The sequence below is a fragment of the Vidua chalybeata genome, chromosome 5, assembly GCF_026979565.1.
Source record: "Vidua chalybeata isolate OUT-0048 chromosome 5, bVidCha1 merged haplotype, whole genome shotgun sequence".
NCBI classification, from domain to species: domain Eukaryota; kingdom Metazoa; phylum Chordata; class Aves; order Passeriformes; family Viduidae; genus Vidua; species Vidua chalybeata.
Genome location: NC_071534.1, coordinates 71,114,003 through 71,134,616, shown reverse-complemented (window position 1 = coordinate 71,134,616; position 20,614 = coordinate 71,114,003). Strand labels below are relative to the sequence as shown.

The 20,614-nt window shown below is 44.6% G+C and overlaps 1 protein-coding gene across 1 annotated transcript in view; it reads right to left on the bottom strand.

Moving 5' to 3' along the window:
* Window positions 1–1,449: 1,449 nt before the first annotated feature.
* The window catches only part of FBH1 (F-box DNA helicase 1), a 32,675-nt gene continuing 13,510 nt past the window's right edge, over window positions 1,450–20,614 (bottom strand). Inside the window, 15 exon segments of the mRNA XM_053943562.1 lie at window positions 1,450–1,569; window positions 2,801–2,941; window positions 4,048–4,154; window positions 6,013–6,138; window positions 7,194–7,391; window positions 9,308–9,383; window positions 10,295–10,416; window positions 11,939–12,038; window positions 13,304–13,440; window positions 14,754–14,840; window positions 15,423–15,510; window positions 16,403–16,631; window positions 17,309–17,477; window positions 18,908–19,002; window positions 19,439–19,534. Of these exon segments, the coding sequence (XP_053799537.1) occupies window positions 1,450–1,569; window positions 2,801–2,941; window positions 4,048–4,154; window positions 6,013–6,138; window positions 7,194–7,391; window positions 9,308–9,383; window positions 10,295–10,416; window positions 11,939–12,038; window positions 13,304–13,440; window positions 14,754–14,840; window positions 15,423–15,510; window positions 16,403–16,631; window positions 17,309–17,477; window positions 18,908–19,002; window positions 19,439–19,534 (1,891 nt within the window).

Below are 20,614 nucleotides of genomic sequence, written 5' to 3'. Positions count from 1 at the left end.
CCACTTGTTTCCTTATCCAGGTTTTATCCAGTTGTTGTTTCCTTACCCAGGTTTTATCCACTTGTTTGCTTACACTCTGGAAAAGACAGCTATTTATTTTTATGTATAAATAAATATATTTTATATAGAAAATAACAGAGCAGTGGATTCTTTAACTGGGTGTCTCAGCTGGGAAGGACTGGATTGGGATGAATCCATCCCCACAGCACCAAGGGCATTCCCAGCGGACAGCACGGAAATGAGGGGTTCATTCCCATCCTCTGAAGCTGCCAGTTCTCAAAAAGCTTGGGAAGCAGTAGGGATCCAAGAGCTGAAATTCCATGGCTTTTCCTTGCTGCTCTTGTCCTGTTTGTGCCTCTGATCCCGGGACGTGTGACAGGCACAGCACTGGGCACATCCCTGTTCCCAAGGAATTTGGGAGGGAGCACTGGAGGTGCCTGGTCCAATGCCCACTCCAGGCTTTGTGCTTTCATTCAGATCCAAGGGTTTGGGAGAATTCCTGCCCACCATGGGAATGCATTCCCGGAGTCGGCTTCGATAGTGAAAGGACAGGGAGGGAAGCAGCTCCATGAATGGAAAAAAAAACAGGATGTCTGAGATTCCTGCAGCAGGCACAGCCCACAGCTCCAGTTTGTGTCCAAGGGCAGATTCCTAAAACCACTTTCAGTTTTGGTTTCCCATGGCACAGGCTCTGGAATTGTGGCACAGCGCACTGAGAGCATGATCCACCTGAGCATTCCTGGGAAATGAAGGGTATTTAAGGGCAGGGAAGAGACATAAAGGAAGTGTTAAGGCTTTTTTTGGCTATAAATTTAATTTTAGGATTGGAAATCCTCCTCCAGTTTGTCCCTGAGTTTGGCTGGAACCAATCCAAAGGAATTTTTCTGCTGCTGCCTCATTTCTTCCTTCCTGGTTGGCTGCAGGGAGAAGGGAAAGAATCCAGGGAAACCCTTCAGCTGCAAGGATGGAAAATTAATTCATTGAAAGAGAGTCATGATTTCCTCCCAGGGCTGGACAGGAACAGTTCATTTCCAAGAAATAAACTTCCTTTGGATACTTTCCAGTGTTGTGTTTCCTCTTTTTCCAGTGGGTCAGAGGGATTTCCAGGAATGATGAGATATTCAGGAGTATCCTCCTGGTGACAGGGGGAAGAGAGGGAATGTTCCAAAATTAACCCTGTTCTGTCTGATCCATGCCTGAAGTGCAGATTCCTTGGGATATCCCATTCCCAGCTCCTGGAGGATGAGGCAGGGCTGGAGGAAAGGCATCACATCATCCCCAGGGAGCCTGGAAGCTCCTCTGGAGCTTGGAACATTTTGTTCCAACATTCACCTGGAATTTGGAGCTGGGCTGAAATCCTGCCCCAACATCCGCCTGATTTTGGAGCTGGGATGTGCCAAGAGGATTTGCCCCACATCCAGGATTGCTCTGGGAAGCTGGAGAGCTTTGTTAGAGCTGGATGGGCTCCTACTGGATTGTTGGGAAAGAGGTGAGTGGAGTCAGGGAGCCAAAGAACATCTGGGTGCAAGCCTGGCAAAGGAACCCCCCTGGATCCTGGCTGCCGTCGCTCTGTGGGAGGAAAAGAGGAGATTTCAGGGAAGAGGAAGGTGCAGGAACACAAGCTCAGCTTCCCAGCTCTGCCACAGTCCAGGGAAGGGAGCCATGATGTGCCCAAAGCAAGGAAATCCCACACAGAATCATGGAATGGTTGGAAAACATCTTTAAGGACATCGAGTCCAACTACTCCAAGGTGAACTGATGCCCTGTGAAGGCTGAGCTGAACAGAGGCTGGGCAGAGCTAAAGAACAAAGCAGGGATTTATTCCAAGGATCTCCTCATGGATCCACCTTGGGCAGCACCAGAGCCCAGCCAGGGCTGCAGCCAAGAGGAACCAAAATGGTCCCAAAATGCACGAGCGCTCCCGGGGGCTCTCACTGGGATCAGCTCTGCTCCATTTGCACCTTGCAGTTCATTGTCCCATTCCAGCTTTAGCCCAGGCACTCCCATCCTGCTTGTTTTTCTCTCTCCAGCCCACGCTGTTTGTGCTCCTGGGCCTGAGCTTTGGATCATTTGTCCTTGGTGCCCAGCTGGAGCAGGAATTGTTTTGTCTCCCTGCTCTGTGCACAGAGCTCGCCATCCCATAATGTGAAGCTCAGACCCACACACCAAAGCAGCTCAGAATGTGAAAATACAAAAGCCAAAGCTGAGGCCTCACCCCACGTCCCCAGGTGCCACATGCACAGGGCTTTGAAATCCCTCCAGGAAGGGCAATTCCACCCTGCCTTGGGCAGCCCATTCCCATGCCTGGAAAGCCTTTCCATGGAGGAATTGTCCCCAGCAGCCACCCTGCACCTCCCCTGGCACAGCCTGGGGCTGTCCCCTCTCGTCCTGTCCCTTGTCCTGGACGTGGAGCTGCCCAGAGGGACCTCGTGTTCCCTACGGAGCTTCCCAGCACCCTCTGGAGAAGGATCCAGGTGGGACCAAAGCCAAACCTGGCCCCAGAAGTTGGATTGTGCCTGGGGCAGGGCTGCTGTGCCAATCCCACAGGGACATTCCATGGACTGCAGGAGTCACACCTGGGATCTGACACAACAAAACCCCACACCTGGATCCAGCTGAGCTCTCAGATGGGATGTTCGGGATGGAGTGGATTTGTGGGAAGTGCAACACGACCTGGAATTACCCTTGGAATTCACTCCTGGTTGTGAGCACAAGGAAATGGATGGGGAGCTGAGAACCCTGCTCAGAACAGGACTGGAATGGCTTGGGAAGGCTCCCAAATCCCAGGGAATGGACGTACATGAGTCAATGGGAGCTTCTTCACCACCAGCCCGGAGCTGAGTTCCAGGGATTTTGTACATCCTGACACACAACAAGCAACAGGAGCTCCATCCTTGTCCTTCCCAGCCTCACTCAGCAGCTCCACCCGGAGGAAACGCTCCTAGGAAACAGGGAAAAAGGGAATTTCACCCCTCAGAGGGAGCTGAGGGAAGCTGAAGGTTCTTCCATAATTTTTATAACCCCTAAGGAAGTGACTAAGAACATGATGGGATTTAAAGAAGGAACAAAACCCCAAATTCCTGGAGATCAAAAAGCTCCAGAAGCCAATGGCAGGCAGGAAGGAAGAGAAGGGAGGAAAGGAAGGGAGGAAGGAAAGGAAAGGAAAGGAAAGGAAAGGAAAGGAAAGGAAAGGAAAGGAAAGGAAAGGAAAGGAAAGGAAAGGAAAGGAAAGGAAAGGAAAGGAAAGGAAAGGAAAGGAAAGGAAAGGAAAGGAAAGGAAAGGAAAGGAAGGAAAGGAAAGGAAAGGAAAGGAAAGGAAAGGAAAGGAAAGGAAAGGAAAGGAAAGGAAAGGAAAGGAAAGGAAAGGAAAGGAAAGGAAAGGAAAGGAAAGGAAAGGAAAGGAAAGGAAAGGAAAGGAAGGAAAGGAAAGGAAAGGAAAGGAAAGGAAAGGAAAGGAAAGGAAAGGAAAGGAAAGGAAAGGAAAGGAAAGGAAAGGAAAGGAAAGGAAAGGAAAGGAAAGGAAAGGAAAGGAAAGGAAAGGAAAGGAAAGAAGGAAGGAAGGAAGGAAGGAAGGAAGGAAGGAAGGAAGAAGGAAGGAAGGAAGGAAGGAAGGAAGGAAGGAAGTTGCGGAAGGAAGTTGCGGAAGGAAGGAAGGAAGTTGCGGAAGGAAGTTGCGGAAGGAAGGAAGTTGCGGAAGGAAGGAAGGAAGGAAGGAAGGAGATAGAGGAAGAGCTGGGAGTCCTTGCAGGCAGGGAAAAGGGAACCTCCACACTTCCATGGAAATAAAAACCCAGGATCTGTGGAAAACAGCATCCAAATGCAAGAACTATGGAAAAAGCCCATTGCAATCCTGTGTCTTCCTACTGGAATCTCTGATGGAGCAGCAAAATGCAGGAATAAAAGTGATTCCTGCTATTCTGGTGGGTGCCAGCACAAGGAGCAGTCCATGGCATGAATCCTAGGATCAGGGTGGATTTTAGGATTATCCTTTTGTACCTTGAATCACCCCACAGCAGGATTCCCTTGCCCTGGGAAGATTTCACTTACTCCAGCCAGAGATAAAAGGTTTTCCAGGGATTTGGACATCAGCAGGCACTTCTTGGCTCTGGTCACGGCCACGTAGAGCAGGTTCCACTCATCCTGAGGGGTCCTGTCTAGGAGGGAGGAGAGACAATCCAGGGATTTAGGGAACAGGGATGAGCAGCCCTCTGTGGTCCTTCCAGTGCTTCAACTAGTCCCCAGAATGAGCTTTGAGGTTCCTTCCCACCCAAACCACTCCAGGATTCCATTTGGGATGAATCTCTGGCATTTTGTGCTGCTGGATGTGCTTGGGGTGGGAATCTGATCCCGATTTTCTCCCCGCTGAGGATTCCAGGCTCTGTCTCCATGGAAAGCTGGGAAGAGACCTGGGACGTTCCCACTCCTGCTTGTCCTGGCAGGAGAAGGAGGAAAACAAAGCCTGGAGGGATTTGGGATGGCTGGAGGTTCCTTTCCATGGAGAAATTCCCAAATATCCAATCCAAACCTCCCTTGGGCCAGGCTGAGGCCGCTCCTTCTTTTCCTGGGGCTCATTCCCTGGATAACCTGGATGCACTGGGAATTCTCATGGGAGTATGAACACAGAATTCCCAAATTACTGAGGCTGGGAAAGAATGCTTCAGCCAGGATGAGGCTTGGAGCACCCTGGGATAATGGAAGGTGTGGGAGCACCCTGGGATAATGGATGGAAGCCCATCCAATGGAATTTGGGCTTTAAGGTCCCTTCCAAGCCAAACAATTCCAGGATCCAGTTCTGGAAGGACAGTGGGGGTTTCTCTGGGAAAGCAGGAATTTGCAGCCCCTGTGTTTGCATCTCCTGCCTCATCCCACATTTCTCCCTCCACTCTGCATGGCTGGAGAAGCCACTCCCAAATTCCTGTTTTTCTGTTTGGAGCCCAGGCTTGGCTCTGGAGGAGCTTCCCAGTCCCTGGATTCCCTCTGGGAATTCACTGGGAAGGGAGAGCTCCAGAACAGGAGCCTCAGGGCTTTCCCAAGGCTGGATTGGGCTTTGCTGCTACACAGCTCCAAGCTTGGATGTGGGAATATTTATGGAATAGGAGAATCCATAGAGCTGGAAAAGGTGTGCAGGAGAATGAGGAGGGAGAAGTTGTTTTAATGGGAAAAATCACTGGGAGGGCTCTAAAAATAGGTACAAAAAAAAAATAGGGACTTGACCTTGCTTTTCCTTGTTCTGTTTGGACACAAGATCATGGAATCAGGGAATCATGGAATTATTTAGGTTGGGAAAGGCCTCTAAGACATGGAATCCAACCATTCCCAGCCCTGCCAAGGCCACCCGTGTCCCCAAGTGCCACATCCACAGGGCTTTAAATCCCCCCAGGAATTTAAATCCACCCCTGCCCTGGGCAGTTCCAGTGCCTGACCACCTTTTCCATGGGGAAATGTTCCCTAAAATCCAATCCAAACCTCCCCTGGCTCAGCTTGGGGGATCAAAGATGGGATCAGGGAATGCTGAGCTGCTCCAGAGCACGGAATTCCCAGCTGGAATCAGCCCTGGGCCCCCCTGAGCCTGGCTCAGCCTCCCACAGCCATGGGTGGGATGAGCCTTCCACACAAACCCCCCTGGGAATGGTTTCTCCAGCTCCCTTCCTTGCTGGGATGGGATTGCTGGAGCCAGGGAATCCTTGGGGCTGGAAAAGACTTTCTAGGATGGAATCCAACCATTCCCAGCCCTGCCAAGGCCACCCGTGTCCCCAAGTGCCACATGCACAGGGCTTTAAATCCCCCCAGGAATGGGGGCTCCATCCCTGTGCCAGGGCTGGACAACCCCTTTGGGAAGGAATATTCCCCAAAGTCCCCCCTGAGCCTCCTTTGCTCCAGGCTCAGCCCCTTCCCAGCTCCCTCAGCTTTTCCTGGCTCTCCAGACCCTTCCCAGCTCCGTTCCCACTCTCCAGCCCCTCACCACGCTTTTCCTTCCCACTTTTTGGGGTCCCCAGGGAGCTGTTCCCTCACCAAGAGCAATGTTCATTCTCCTCAGGAAAGCCCCACTGACAGAAGGGATTTGCACAAAATCATCCGCGAGGCAAACGGTGTCGAATTCCAGGCCCTTGGCTTGGTGCACGGTCCCGATGAGAAAATCTGGGAAAATCAAGGAAAAAGGGTCAGCCTTGGCAGCAATAATGGTATTTTTTGTTTTGTTTCATTCTGCATCCATTCCCTTAATCCCAGAGTTAAATCAGGAGCAAAGCTCCCCTGTAGGGAATCCAGATGGATGAAGGGAATTTGTACCAAGGGAAATTCCTGGTTGGCATCGAGCCAGCTCCAGCCACATTCCCAAACAGGAATGCTGAATATTTGAGGAATTCTCTCTCCCCAAATTCCAACAGGAATCATAAATGGGAAGGGCTCCACTTTCCACTATCCCAATGCCCAGCCTGGCCTTGGGATCACTGCCAGGGATCCAGGGGCAGCCCCAGCTGCTCTGGCAAGTCCAGCCCAGCCAGGAATTCCCAATTCCCAACATCCCACCCCAATCTCCCTTTCCCAGGGAATTCCCTCCATTCCCAGCTCTCCCAGCCTGGGATTGGATCCAGCCCCACCCCGACTCTGCTCCAGGAAGGAATTTTGGGATCCGGGGGCTTCACTGGGAAGCTCAGGACTCCAGGAAGGGTCTCCCTTCCCTTTTCCATCCCCAACTTCCATAAAAATCCCTCGGGATGGATTCTGAGCCTCCTTGATCCCAGAATCCCAGAATGGTTTGGGTGGGAAGGGACCTCAAATCCCATCCCATTCCAATCCCACCATCCCAGGCTGCTCCAGCCTTTCCTTGGACATTCCAGGCATGCAGGGGCAGCCCCAGCTGCTCTGGCAATTCCAGCCCAGCCAGGAATTCCCAATTCCCAAGATCCCATCCATGCCTGCCCTCTGGCAGTGGGAGCCATTCCCTGTGTCCTGTCCCTGCAGGCCTTTCCCAAATTTCAGCTTTCCTGGAGCCCCTTTAGGGCCTGGAATGTGCTGGAAGCTCTCCCTGGATCCTTCCCTTCTCCAGGGGAACATTCCCAACTCTCCTCCAGAGCAGAAACATTCCAACCCCAAAACTTCCCATTCCACCTCTGCTCTCCCTAAAAAAAAAAAAACCCAACCCAACCCAGCCTGAGCCTTTGCCCAGGATGGAAAACCATCCCAGTGCTCACCTGCCAGGGATTCCTGGGACACGTGGCTCCCTTTGATCCTCGTCACCAGCCCCGGGATCCTCTCCCTGTATTTCTCCACGATGGAAATCTTCACCTCCAGCTCTCTGTCGTCCACGCGCGCCGCGTATTCCTTCAGCCCCACCAATCCCTCGGATTCTTCCCATTTTTTGATGAAGGAATCCTCAATCACCAGGTTTGCTGGCAAGGGGGGTGGGGGGGGGATGGATTCATTCAATACATTTTAAATTTTTATTCCAGGTTTCATTAAGGTTTTCCCATCCCTGTATTGATTTCCTGCTGCCAAAGGAATTTTGCCAGGAGCTCACCTCGCAAAAAAAAAAAAAAGTGGGAATAACACTCATGGAATCAAATATTTGTGGAAAGTTGGGGAATCTTTTGTTGCCTCCATGAAAAATTCATCTGGTGCTGCTGGATTTTAAAGGGATGGTTTTTATCCTGAGTTTTATCCTGAATTTTACTCCATATTTTAAAGGAAATCTTGAATTTTATCCTGAATTTTTTCCTGAATTTTATTCTGTGTTTTAAAGGAAATCTCGAATTTTATCCTGAATTTTTTCCTGAATTTTATCCTGAATTTTATTCCATATTTTAAAGGAAATCCTGAATTTTAACCTGAATTTTATCCTGAATTTTATTCTATTCTTGAAAGGAAATCCTGAATTTTATCCTGAATTTTATTCTATTCTTGAAAGGAAATCCCGAATTTTATCCTGAATTTTTTCCTGAATTTTAAAGGAAATCCTGAATTTTAACCTGAATTTTATCCTGAATTTTATTCTATTCTTGAAAGGAAATCCTGAATTTTATCCTGAATTTTATCCTGAATTTTATTCTATTATTGAAAGGAAATCCTGAATTTTATCCTGAATTTTATTCTGTATTTTAAAGGAAATAATGAATTTTTCCTGAATTTTATTCTGTATTTTAAAGGAAATCCTAAATTTTATCCCGAATTTTATTTCATACTTTAAAGGAAATCCTAAATTTTATCCCATATTTTATTCCATACTTTAAAGGAAATCCTGAATTTTATCCCATATTTTAAAGGAGATCCTTAATTTTTAACCTGAATTTGATCCTGAATTTAAAGGAAATCCCAAATTTTTATCTGGAATTTTATTCCATATTTTAAGGGAAACCCTGAATTTTAACCTGAATTTTATCCTGAATTTTATTCCATATTTTAAAGGAAATCCTGAATTTTATCCTGAATTTTATTCTCTATTTTAAAGGAAATCCTAAATTTTATCCCAAATTTTATTCCATACTTTAAAGGAAATCCTGAATTTTATCCCATATTTTAAAGGAGATCCTTAATTTTTAACCTGAATTTGATCCTGAATTTAAAGGAAATCCCAAATTTTTATCTGGAATTTTATTCCATATTTTAAAGGAAACCCTGAATTTTAACCTGAATTTTATTCCATATTTTAAAGGAAACCCTGAATTTTAACCTGAATGTGATCCTGAATTTTATTCTATTATTGAAAGGAAATCCTGAATTTTATCCTATATTTTACAGGAAATCCTGAATTTTATTCCATATTTTAAAAGAAATCCTGAATTTTAACCTGAATTTTATTCTGTTTTTGAAAGGAAATCCTGAATTTTATTTGAATTTTATTCTGAATTTTATTCCATATTTTAAAGGAAAATTAAAAACTGAAGCTTTACACCCAAAACAATCCAGAGAAGGCTGAAAATAAATTGAAAATGGATTGAAAATTTGAAAAATTTTGGGAAAAATATCCCAAATTCTGGGTTTACTTACACTGAAAATATAGAATCACTGTGGAAGGCTGGGAAAAGATGCCTGACAAAAATTCCCAAATTTTGGGATTTCTGGAATTAAGCAGCCAAAATTGTCCAGCCCGTGATAAAATCATTAAGAAATGAGGTTTCAACCAAAAAATTAATTAGGAAATATAAAATTAAATGGAGTTAATGATTAAATTATAAGACATAATATATAATATATATAATTATAATATATTAATTTAGATTATTTTACTATTATGATATAATTAAAAGGGTTTTGATTTCCAGCAAAACCTAAAAAATCCTGGAGAAAAGAAGGAAAAGGGAATATTCACAGTTTTTCCTGACGTCTGCAGGTAGGCTGAGCTTCCAAATGTCATAAATTCTGCTCAGGCCAAATCTCTCCAATCCCTGAAAGGAAGAAAAATATATTTATAAAATACATAAATAACATTTAGTTATAAAACAAATGTTATTTTTAGATATTATTTTAATTTTTTTAAAAAAATTATTATTTAATATATATTTTATATGTTTATGTATTTCTTTTATTTACAAAAAATAAAATTTATTTCTAGAATACATAAAATAGTTTGAAATAAAATAACAGAAAATAACAAAACAGAAAATAACAAAACAGAAAATAACAAACCACAAAATAAACAAAAATAACCTAAAATAAACAAAAAATAACTGAAAATAAACAAAAATAAATGAAAATAAACTAATATAACACCAAATAAAAATAATAAATTTCTTGTATTTATCAATTCAATTTATTCCAAACTGCAGAAGATTTTCAGTCCTGAGCACTTCAATCCCTCCTTGACTTGGAATTTAGGTGGAAAATTTGAAATATCCCAAGGATCAAGGTCCAAACCTGTTAAAATTCCCCAAATCAGGCTCCCAACCTTTTCAATTTCCACCAATTTTGTTGTTTTCCTGCCCCATCCCTGATAAAAATGGGATAAATTATCGTAAAAAAATGAGATGAGGCCTGCAAGGCTTGGAGAGTAACAACTCTAACAAAAAAAAAAATCCTGCTTTTTCCTGAAAACGCCTGTTTTTTCCTGGAATATTCCTTGAAATCCTTGGAATTCTTTATTCCAGCTGTCCATCCCTTTTTCTCAGCCTTATCCCTCATAAAAATGGGACAAATTATCCTAAAAAATGGATTGAGGCCTGCACGGAGAAGCCTCAAAATGGGATGAGGCCTGCAAGGGTTGGGGAATAATGGCAACCCTGGGCACAAAAGATTCCTGTTTTTTCCTGGAATATTCCAATTAAATCCTTGGGATTTGACTGGGTGCAATGGCCCTCACCCCAATGACGTGGATTTTAGCCGGGGGGTCTCTCCCAGAGAATTCCACGGCGTCCTCAAACACGTTCCAGTTGCTCCGGGACAGCAGCGCCACCTTCCCCTCACGGCCTCCCCTCACGTCCCCTGAGGGAGAAATTCCCAGTTATCCACAGCCATTCCTGCCAGGAATTCCCAGTTACCCATAGCCATTCCTGCCAGGAATTCCCAGTTATCCACAGCCATTCCCAGTTACCCACAGCCATTCCTGCCAGGAATTCCCAGTTACCCATAGCCATTCCTGCCAGGAATTCCCAGTTATCCACAGCCATTCCCAGTTATCCACAGCCATTCCCAGTTACCCACAGCCATTCTCAGCAGGAATTCCCAGTCACCCACAGCCATTCCCAGTCACCCATAGCCATTCCCAACAGGAATTCCCAGTCACCCACAGCCATTCCCAGTCACCCACAGCCATTCCCAGTTATCCACAGCCATTCCCAGCAGCCATTCCCAGTTACCCACAGCCATTCCCAACAGGAATTCCCAGTCACCCACAGCCATTCCCAGTTATCCACAGTCATTCCCAGCAGGAATTCCCAGTTATCCACAGCCATTCCCAGTTACCCACAGCCATTCCTGCCAGGAATTCCCAGTTATCCACAGCCATTCCTGCCAGGAATTCCCAGTTATCCACAGCCATTCCCAGTTACCCACAGCCATTCCTGCCAGGAATTCCCAGTCACCCACAGCCATTCCCAGTTATCCACAGCCATTCCCAGTTATCCCCAGTCATTCCCAGCAGGAATTCCCAGTCACCCACAGCCATTCCCAGCAGGAATTCCCAGTTACCCACAGCCATTCCCAGCAGGAATTCCCAGTTAATTATAAATGAATATTTATATATTATAAATAATATTATTATAAATTATAAATTACATTTATATATTTATAAATTTACCATTAATATTATTGGTTATTATAATAAATAAATTATTTCCCAATGGAATTAATTAATATATTTATAATTTATAATCAATATATTTATAATTAATTATACAACTTATATAATTATATATTAATATAATTAATATTGCAAAAATTATACAATCTAAACCTATATAATTAGATATTAATACAATTAAAATATAATTATATAGGTTGAGATTATATAGTTATTGCAATTATATAATTATGTATTAATATAATTATATTATTATATAATTAATAGAATTAATTAATATATTTATAATTTATAGTTACAATTATAACTGCTAAATTAAATGTATATAATATAATATAATATAATATATATAATATAATATGTAATATAATATAGTGTAATGTAATATAATATAATAATTATATATTATATAGTATATATAATATATTATATTATAGATATTATATTATATTATATTATATTATATTATATTATATTATATTATATTATATTATATTATATTATATTATATTATATATTATATTATATTATATCATACCATATCATAATATATTACATTATATCATATTATATTATTCCCAAATAAATTAATGTTATTATTTAATATAATGAAATAATTAACGATTTCCTATTTAATTACTTATTAAATCCGTATGACTGGGGAATTCTTTGGGAATCTCTCGGGAATTCCCACTCCCAGCTCACCCTTTTGGCTTCCTCCCACCAGGGTTTTACTGCGGATCCCTTTGCACACATCCAGGATCGTGGATCCCACGTAGGCGATCTCGGGGCCGAAGCGGAAACTCTGGAAAAACCCCGGGATCAGCAGGAAAACGAGAAGGAATTCTTGGAATCGATAAAATTCTATCTAGATGGAATTGTGGGATTCCCAGCGATCTTCTGGACAATTTTTTCCCATTAAAAAAGCATCAAAATTTCTCTAAAATACTCCCGGAAATCCTGGTTGTTCTTAAGACCTTCTGGAGAACTTTTCTCTTGGATAAAACACCAAGATCCCTCCAAAATATTCCTAGAAATCCCGTTCATTCTTAAATACAAATGATCTGAGTCCTGCCAACCTCCTGGACAATTTATTTCCATAGAAAAAGCATCAAAATTTCTCCAAAATACTCCCAGAAATCCTGGCCATGGGCAGGGACACCTCCCACCATCCCAGTGTCCAGCCTGGCCTGGGACATTCCAGGGATCCAGGGGCAGCCCCAGCTGCTCTGGCAATTCCAGCCCAGCCAGGAATTCCTAATTCCCAAAATCCCACCCCAATCTCCCTTTCCCAGGGAATTCCCTCCATTCCCAGCTCTCCCAGCCTGGGATTGGATCCAGCCCCACCCTGACTCCGCTCCAGGAAGGAATTTTGGGATCCGGGGGCTTCACTGGGAAGCTCAGGACTCCAGGAAGGGTCTCCCTTCCCTTTTCCATCCCCAACTTCCATAAAAATCCCTCGGGATGGATTCTGAGCCTCCTTGATCCCAGAATCCCGGAATGGTTTGGGTGGGAAGGGACCTCAAATCCCATCCCATTCCAATCCCACCATCCCAGGCTGCTCCAGCCTTTCCTGGGACATTCCAGGGATGCAGGGGCAGCCCCAGCTGCTCTGGCAATTCCAGCCCAGCCAGGAATTCCCAATTCCCAAGATCCCATCCATCCCTGCCCTCTGGCAGTGGGAGCCATTCCCTGTGTCCTGTCCCTGCAGGCCTTGTCCCCAGTCCCTCTGCAGCTCTCCTGGAGCCCCTTTAGAGCCTGGAATGTGCTGGAAGCTCTACCTGGATCCTTCCCTTCTCCAGGGGAACATTCCCAGCTTTCCCAGCAGCTCCAGGTCAGTTGGATCCCACAGCTGGATCCAGCATTCCAGATGTGATCCCCTCAAAGAAGAGGAATCTCCCTGCAACAAGGCCTCAATCCCAACTCCCACTTTTCCATCAACAGGATGGGATCCCTCCACTAAAGCCTCACAGCGGCCAGATTCCCCAGCAATCCAGGGAAAAGCAAACCCTCCACAGTGCCAAGTTTTCCATGGATTTGGGATTTATCCATGGAAAATGCTGCTCTTACCTGGGTCAGGTAGTACACGTGGGTGTGAGGCACCAAGTAGAGGGTGTTGACGGCCCCTCGGAAGGTGTAGATCTGCTGGTGAGGGTCTCCCACCAGGATTTTCCCACATTTTTGGGATTGCACAATATCCACGATGGCTGTGGGGAAAAAAAAAATTGGATCATGAGGGAAGAACTTGCTCCAAACCCAAGGGAAAGCTCAATTTGGAAGAACCTGCACATAACCCAAGGAAAAGCTCAGTTGGGATCATGAGGGAAAAACTTGTTCCAAACTCAAGGAAAAGCTTAGTTTGGATGATGAGGGAAGAACTTCTGCTGGTGAGGGTCTCCCACCAGGATTTTCCCACATTTTTGGGATTGCACAATATCCACGATGGCTGTGGGGAAAAAAAAAATTGGATCATGAGGGAAGAACCTGCTCCAAACCCAAGGAAAAGCTCAGTTTGGAAGAACCTGCACAAAACCCAAGGAAAGCTCAATTTGGAAGAACCTGCTCCAAACTCAAGGAAAACTCAGTTGGGATCATGAGGGAAAAACCTGCTCCAAACTCAAGGGAAAGCTCAGTTTGGATGATGAGGGAAGAACTTCTGCTGGTGAGGGTCTCCCAGCAAGATTTTCCCACATTTTTGGGATTGCACAATATCCACGATGGCTGTGGGGGAAAAAAAAAATGGGATCATGAGGGAAGAACTTGCTCCAAACCCAAGGGAAAGCTCAATTTGGAAGAACCTGCACATAACCCAAGGAAAAGCTCAGTTGGGATCATGAGGGAAAAACTTGTTCCAAACTCAAGGAAAAGCTTAGTTTGGATGATGAGGGAAGAACTTCTGCTGGTGAGGGTCTCCCACCAGGATTTTCCCACATTTTTGGGATTGCACAATATCCACGATGGCTGTGGGGAAAAAAAAAATTGGATCATGAGGGAAGAACCTGCTCCAAACCCAAGGAAAAGCTCAGTTTGGAAGAACCTGCACAAAACCCAAGGAAAGCTCAATTTGGAAGAACCTGCTCCAAACTCAAGGAAAACTCAGTTGGGATCATGAGGGAAAAACCTGCTCCAAACCCAAGGAAAAGCTCAGTTTGGATGATGAGGGAAGAATTTCTGCTGGTGAGGGTCTCCCACCAGGATTTTCCCACATTTCTGGGATTGCACAATATCCACAATGGCTGTGGGGAAAAAAAATAAATTGGATAATGAAGGAAGAACCTGCTCCAAACCCAAGGGAAAGCTAAATTTGGAAGAACCTGCACATAACCCAAGGAAAACAATCTGGATCATGAAGGAAGAACTTGCTCCAAACCCAAGGAAAGCTTGGTTTAAACATTAAACCTGAGGGGAAAATTTGTTTAAATTCCAAGTATTTCGGTGAAGATACTTCCACCACGTTCCTGAGCACATGGAAATCCTCTCTGGAAGTGGGATTGGAGCTCCAGCTCCTGGAATAACTCACCTGGAGTGCAATCCTGGGCTTCATCCACAAAAATGGCATCGTATCCCGAAAGCTGGGGCTTGCTGAGCTGCCAAAGTTTCAAATATCCTGATGGGAAAAAAGCAGGAATTTCAAGGACAGGGAAGATCTACCAGGATCTTTAAAACAAATCCCTTTTTCCTTTTTTTTTTTTTTTTTTTTTTTTTTTTTTTTTTTTTTTTTTCTGGTGACATTTCTGGCCTTGCTTCCTGCTTGGAATTTCCACATTTGGAAGGGCTGCAAAAAATCTCTGGTCTCCCTTGGCAGCCCAAATTTGATGATTTCAAGCTTCTTCATGCCCACCAAAAATTCCAGGAAAAAGGTTTTTCCCAGTTATTGCCAGCACTATCCAGAGGAAAGGATGTGCTGGAAGCAGCTTCCAACTTTGGGCCTGATTTGAAGCCACTAAAAAGTGGGAATATCCTTAAAATCTGCACATTTTTATCCTAGTGGGAGCACAAATTCATTTTATGTATTTTATAAATACACATAAAATGAAAAATTGAGCCAGAGGGATATTCCCTGATGAGCCAGCAGCAGGAAAAAAAAGGGATTTTCTCCTGGATGCTCAGCCAAAAGCAGGAATAATAAATCCACTGATTTTTCCACCATTAAATCCCTTTTTCCCAAGGGATTTTCCATCTCTTTCACCATCACAAGTCATCTTGTATTTCTTCTGTGCATCTCCATCCAGCTTCTTCATGTTGTGCCAAATCTCTTTGGCCTCTTCCACGTTGATCTAAAATGGGAAAACAGGAGGATTGGGATAAAATAATGGAATAAAAATGAAATTATGGAATGGTTTGGGCTGGAAAGGGCCTCAAAGCCCATCCCATCCATGGGCAGGGACATTTTCCTCCATCCCAGGGTGATCCAACCTGGCCTTGGACATTCCAGGGATGCAGGGGCAGCCCCAGCTGCTCTGGCAATTCCAGCCCAGACAGGAATTCCCAATTCCCAAGATCCCATCCATCCCTGCCCTCTGGCAATAGGAAGCCATTCCCAAAAAGCCCCAGTTCCTTTCTTCCCATCCCAAGCAGCTCCTCAGATCCACAAGGATTTGGTGAGGAGATTGGCTGGAAGTATTTTTTAGGGAAAACAGAGATTATCCCTTTTTTCCCAAACATCATCTTCCTCCCAATCCTTTGGTTCCTCTTCCCAGTCTTTGATTCCTCCTCCCAGACTTTTGATTTTCCTCCCAATCTTTTGATTCCTCCTCCCAATTTTTTGACTTTCCTCCTCCCAATCTTTGATTCTTCCTCCCAATCTTCTGATTCTTCCTTCCAATCTTTGATTCCTCCTCCCAATTCCTTTGGAATGTTGCTTCCAGCCTCTGATTTCATCCAAAGCTCAGGATTTACCCCAACCTCTTCTCTGGCTGAAGGATTCCCCGAGACCAAATTTCCCCAGTCCCAACACGGGAAGAAGATCCCTACCAATCAACATTTTGGGAAGGAGGATGAACATGAATTATTTTATTATAAAATCACTGAATGTTTTGGCTTGGAAGAAACCTCCAAGCCCATCCAGTGCCACCCCACCCACGAGCAGGGACATCTCCCACTATCCCAGACTTCTCCAAACCCCATCCAACCTCAGAAAATTCCAGAGGCTCCATCCCAAGAACTCACTCTCTTTTCCTCTCGGCTCACGAGCTGCATCTGTCCGTGAGTGTTTTTGAACCACGCGGGCGCGTGCTCCTCGCAGATCTCCTCATCTGAGGAGGAGAAGAAGTTTTCCAAGGTTTGGGACACTGTTTTCCCTCTTACAAACAGGGATTGGCCCTCCCTGTTCCGGAGGAGGAAGCTGATGGAATAAACGGACATCTTGGAGAAGTTCAGCTTGCCTTTCTCTTTGTAGCTGTGCCAGAGGTACAGAAAAGACAAAAAAAAAAAAGACAAAAAAGACAAAAAAAAAGACAAAAAAAGTTTAAACACACAGAAATCCCTTTTTTTTTTGGTGCACTATCCCTGGAAAAAGCTCAGCTTTATATCCCAATTCATCCTAATAATGGAATGTCTTTAAATCTGCACAGATTTGTCCTGGTGGAAGCACAAATGTGTTGATTTTATACATTTTAGAGATGGAAAATTGAGCTCATCCCCAGAATTTGCAGAGGCAAGGAATGGGATTTCCCTCTTTTTCTAGGTCATGGCTCATTTTCCTTCCTACCCTCAGCTTAAATGTGCCAGAACTGAACAGAAATTGGATCATGAGAACAGCTCAGGATAAGGATATTGATCCTCTGGAAAAGGAATTGCTCCTCAGGAAAAGCAGCACTTGGAGCAGTTGTAGCATTCCAGTGGGAATGGGAAGTGGGAAAACCTCACTCCCAGTGAATATCCACCTCCCTGTGAGGAGCTCCTTGGCTTTGGGGTGCTCCCATGGATGCTAAAATCCCTGGAAACTGCAGCCATAAATGACAAATTTCCCCCAACTCTTTGTGCTGCCTCAAATCCTGGAGGTTTCCCTCAGAACCACTTCCCCTTCCTCATCCTTTCCCTGCTTCCACAAAGGAGTTGGAATTCCCCACTCACTGTCTCCCAATGCTTCCAAAAGCCAAGGAGTGGAAGGTCTTGCAGGTGACATTCCTTGGAAAAACCTTTTTCCCCTTCTCTGCCACAGCTTTGTTAAAAGCCAGGTAAAGGAATTTCAGCTCTGAGAATTTCTCCGCGTACTTGACCAAGGTTGAGGTTTTCCCCGTGCCTGGAGAAGAGAGGAAAAGAAGGAATAAAATAAAAATAAGGCATAAAATATCCATGGTCAGGAATTAATGATTCCATATATTTTATTAATTTTTTTTTTTTTACACCTCCTTTTCCTGCTGTCCCAACTCCAATATTCCACTTCACTCAGGGAATTATTTAGGTTGGCAAAGCTCTTTAAGGTCAAGCCCAACCATTCCCAGCACTTCCAGGGTATCCACATCCCCAAGTGCCACATCCAGAGGGTTTTCAAATCCCTCCAGGAATGGGGACTCCATCCCTACCTGGCCAGCTGTGCCAGGGCTGGAAAAGCCTTTGCATGGAGGAATTGTCCCAATATCCAACCTAAACCTTCCCTGGCACAGCTTTAGGAAATGCCTACTTCAGTGTGGATCCCTTTTCCATGGGGTCAGTCCTTTGGGAACTGCTCCCTTTTCCATGGGGTCACTCCTTCAGGAACTGCTCCAGCCTGGATCCCTTTTCCATGGGGTCAGTTCTTCAGGAACTGCTCCCTTTTCCATGGGGTCAGTCCTTTAGGAACTGTTCTAGCCTGGATCCCTTTTCCATGGGGTCACTCCTTCAGGGACTGCTCCAGCCTGGATCCCTTTTCCATGGGGTCAGTCCTTTAGGAACTGCTCCATTTTCCATGGGGTCAATTCTTCAGGAACTGCTCCATTTTCCATGGGGTCAGTCCTTCAGGAACTGCTCCATTTTCCATGGGGTCAATTCTTCAGGAACTGCTCCATTTTCCATGGGGTCACCCCTTCAGGAACTGCTCCCTTTTCCATGGGGTCACTCCTTTGGGAACTGCTCCCTTTTCCATGGGGTCACTCCTTTGGGAACAGCTCCCTTTTCCATGGGGTCAGTCCTTTGGGAACTGCTCCAGTCTGGATCCCTTTTCCATGGGGTCAGTCCTTCAGGAACTGCTCCATTTTCCATGGGGTCAGTCCTTTAGGAACTGTTCCCTTTTCCATGGGGTCAGTCCTTTGGGAACTGCTCCAGCCTGGATCCCTTTTCCATGGGGTCAATCCTTCAGGAATTGCTCCCTTTTCCATGGGGTCAGTCCTTTGGGAACAGCTCCCTTTTCCATGGGGTCAGTCCTTTGGGAACAGCTCCCTTTTCCATGGAGTCAGTTCTTCAGGAACTGCTCCTCCAGGGGTTCCAGGGAAATCTCAACTCCAGCACCTGGACCATCTCCTCCTCCTCCTTCCCCAAATTTGGGATCTGTAGGGCTGATCCACATTTTCCCACTCCTCTCTCCCCTGTTTTTATTCTGCCTCCATTTTTTGGCAGATTTTCCCTTAAATTTGTTATCCCAGAGGCACAAATTGATCCCCTTGGGATCTCACAATCCTTCAGACAGAGGGATCAGGGAGAGAAGGAGCAGATTGGGAACTGTCCAGACATTTTTCCAACATTTTGGGCTCTTACCTGCAAACGCCATTATTTTCACTGTTTGGCCAGGCTCAATTTTGTGACTCAAAATCCTCTGCTGTTCATGGGTCAGTTTGACATCAGCCCATCCACTAAAAACAGGGAAAAAAATTCCAATCAACAAGTGGGAAAGGAATGAATCCTTTAAAAATCCCTAAAATGAATCCTCCTACATAAAAGAAATTAACAGGGAAGCCAGGGATTGATTGATCCCATCCCATCTTGGTTATTGGGAAAAGGAGAAAAGCATGGAATAAAAAAATACTGGAGATAAAATAAATAAAAAAAAAAATCCTGGGAAAGATTCTTTAGGGAATATAGGAAAACATCACACACCAACAAAGGAAAATATCTTTTTAAGGGACCATTCTGTGCTTTAAGAATGAATTTGGCATCTTAAGCTCATTAAAACCAGTTTTATCTTCGTTAGACCTCAGTGATGGATGAATTTATCCCATTCCCTTTCTCCCCATGTGCTCCCCACTCCATGGAATGCTCAGCATTCCCTCAGGGCACTGCTTGGATCACCTGGAACACAAATTCACTCTTCTCTCTTCCAGAGGCTGCACAATTCCAGAGGCATTTTCCATCAGATACAAACAGTAGAAAATATTGTAGTGAATCCTTAAAAAAAAAGGATAAGACAGGAATTACCACTGAGAAATCATCAATAACAAATTAAACTTCTGTAGCCACTTAAACACCACCAATATCTTGGATAATTAAAAAAAAAAAAAGCCTCAAGCTCTGCAGGAAATGATGAATAATTTAAAATGTTCTTTAAATTTATTCTGCCTTGAAAAGCGACAGCAAAGGCACTGTGGGGTCAAGTCTGAGTGTGGCCTCCCCCTCAGCCCTGCCAGGTTTTTTTCCATGCAAACATGACCTGGGATCAGAGTCCAGGGGATAATTCTGCTCTCCTGAGCCACAATTAACACCAGAGCTGGGGCTGGGGAGCTGAGAGGGAATTTGGGGCTGCTTTGGGCTTTTACAGTGAAGCAGTTTTTGGTTTAGAATGGTTTTAGGGGAGGTTTTTAACTCTGATAACAATTCTTGGTGGTTTTTCACTGCTTTGGGTTTAACTGTGTTGACAACAACTGGTTTAAAATTAACCTGGATTCTCCAGCAGGGTTTTCCCACCGTGGTTTTCCCTCTTTTAGGGCAGTTTTGTTGCTTTCTTCCACCCCTCCAGGACAGATTTTGTGTCTCTCATCACGATTTGGACCCTCAGACTCATTAATTACTGCAAACAGCAATCAGGCAATTCCTCCATGACACATTTCCTCCTTATTCCCAGGAGGAATTCCCACTTTTTCTGGTCTGGGTTGTCCAGGGAGATGGAAATTCTAAAATCCCTGGATTTTGACCTGGATCACAGCTCTCGTTGCTGGCCAGGGCCATCCTGCCACATTTCCTGCAGGTTAATGAGTTTATCCAGCAATTAATCAATCATTAACATTCCAAACCATCCCAGTTTCCCTCAGGATGAATCTTTCCCTGTCCTACAGTGCCTTAGAACTCACAGCTTCCAGAGCCATCTAATTCCTGGATATTTTCATTTTCCACTCCAGTTCCTTCCCAATTTTCTCCCAAGAAGGATTTCCCTGTGTCCTTCATCCTTATCCTCACTGCAATCCTGAAAGAATCTCAAGGAATCTTTGCTCAGATCCCTTTATTTTTTTTTTTTTTTGGGACCAAAAGGAT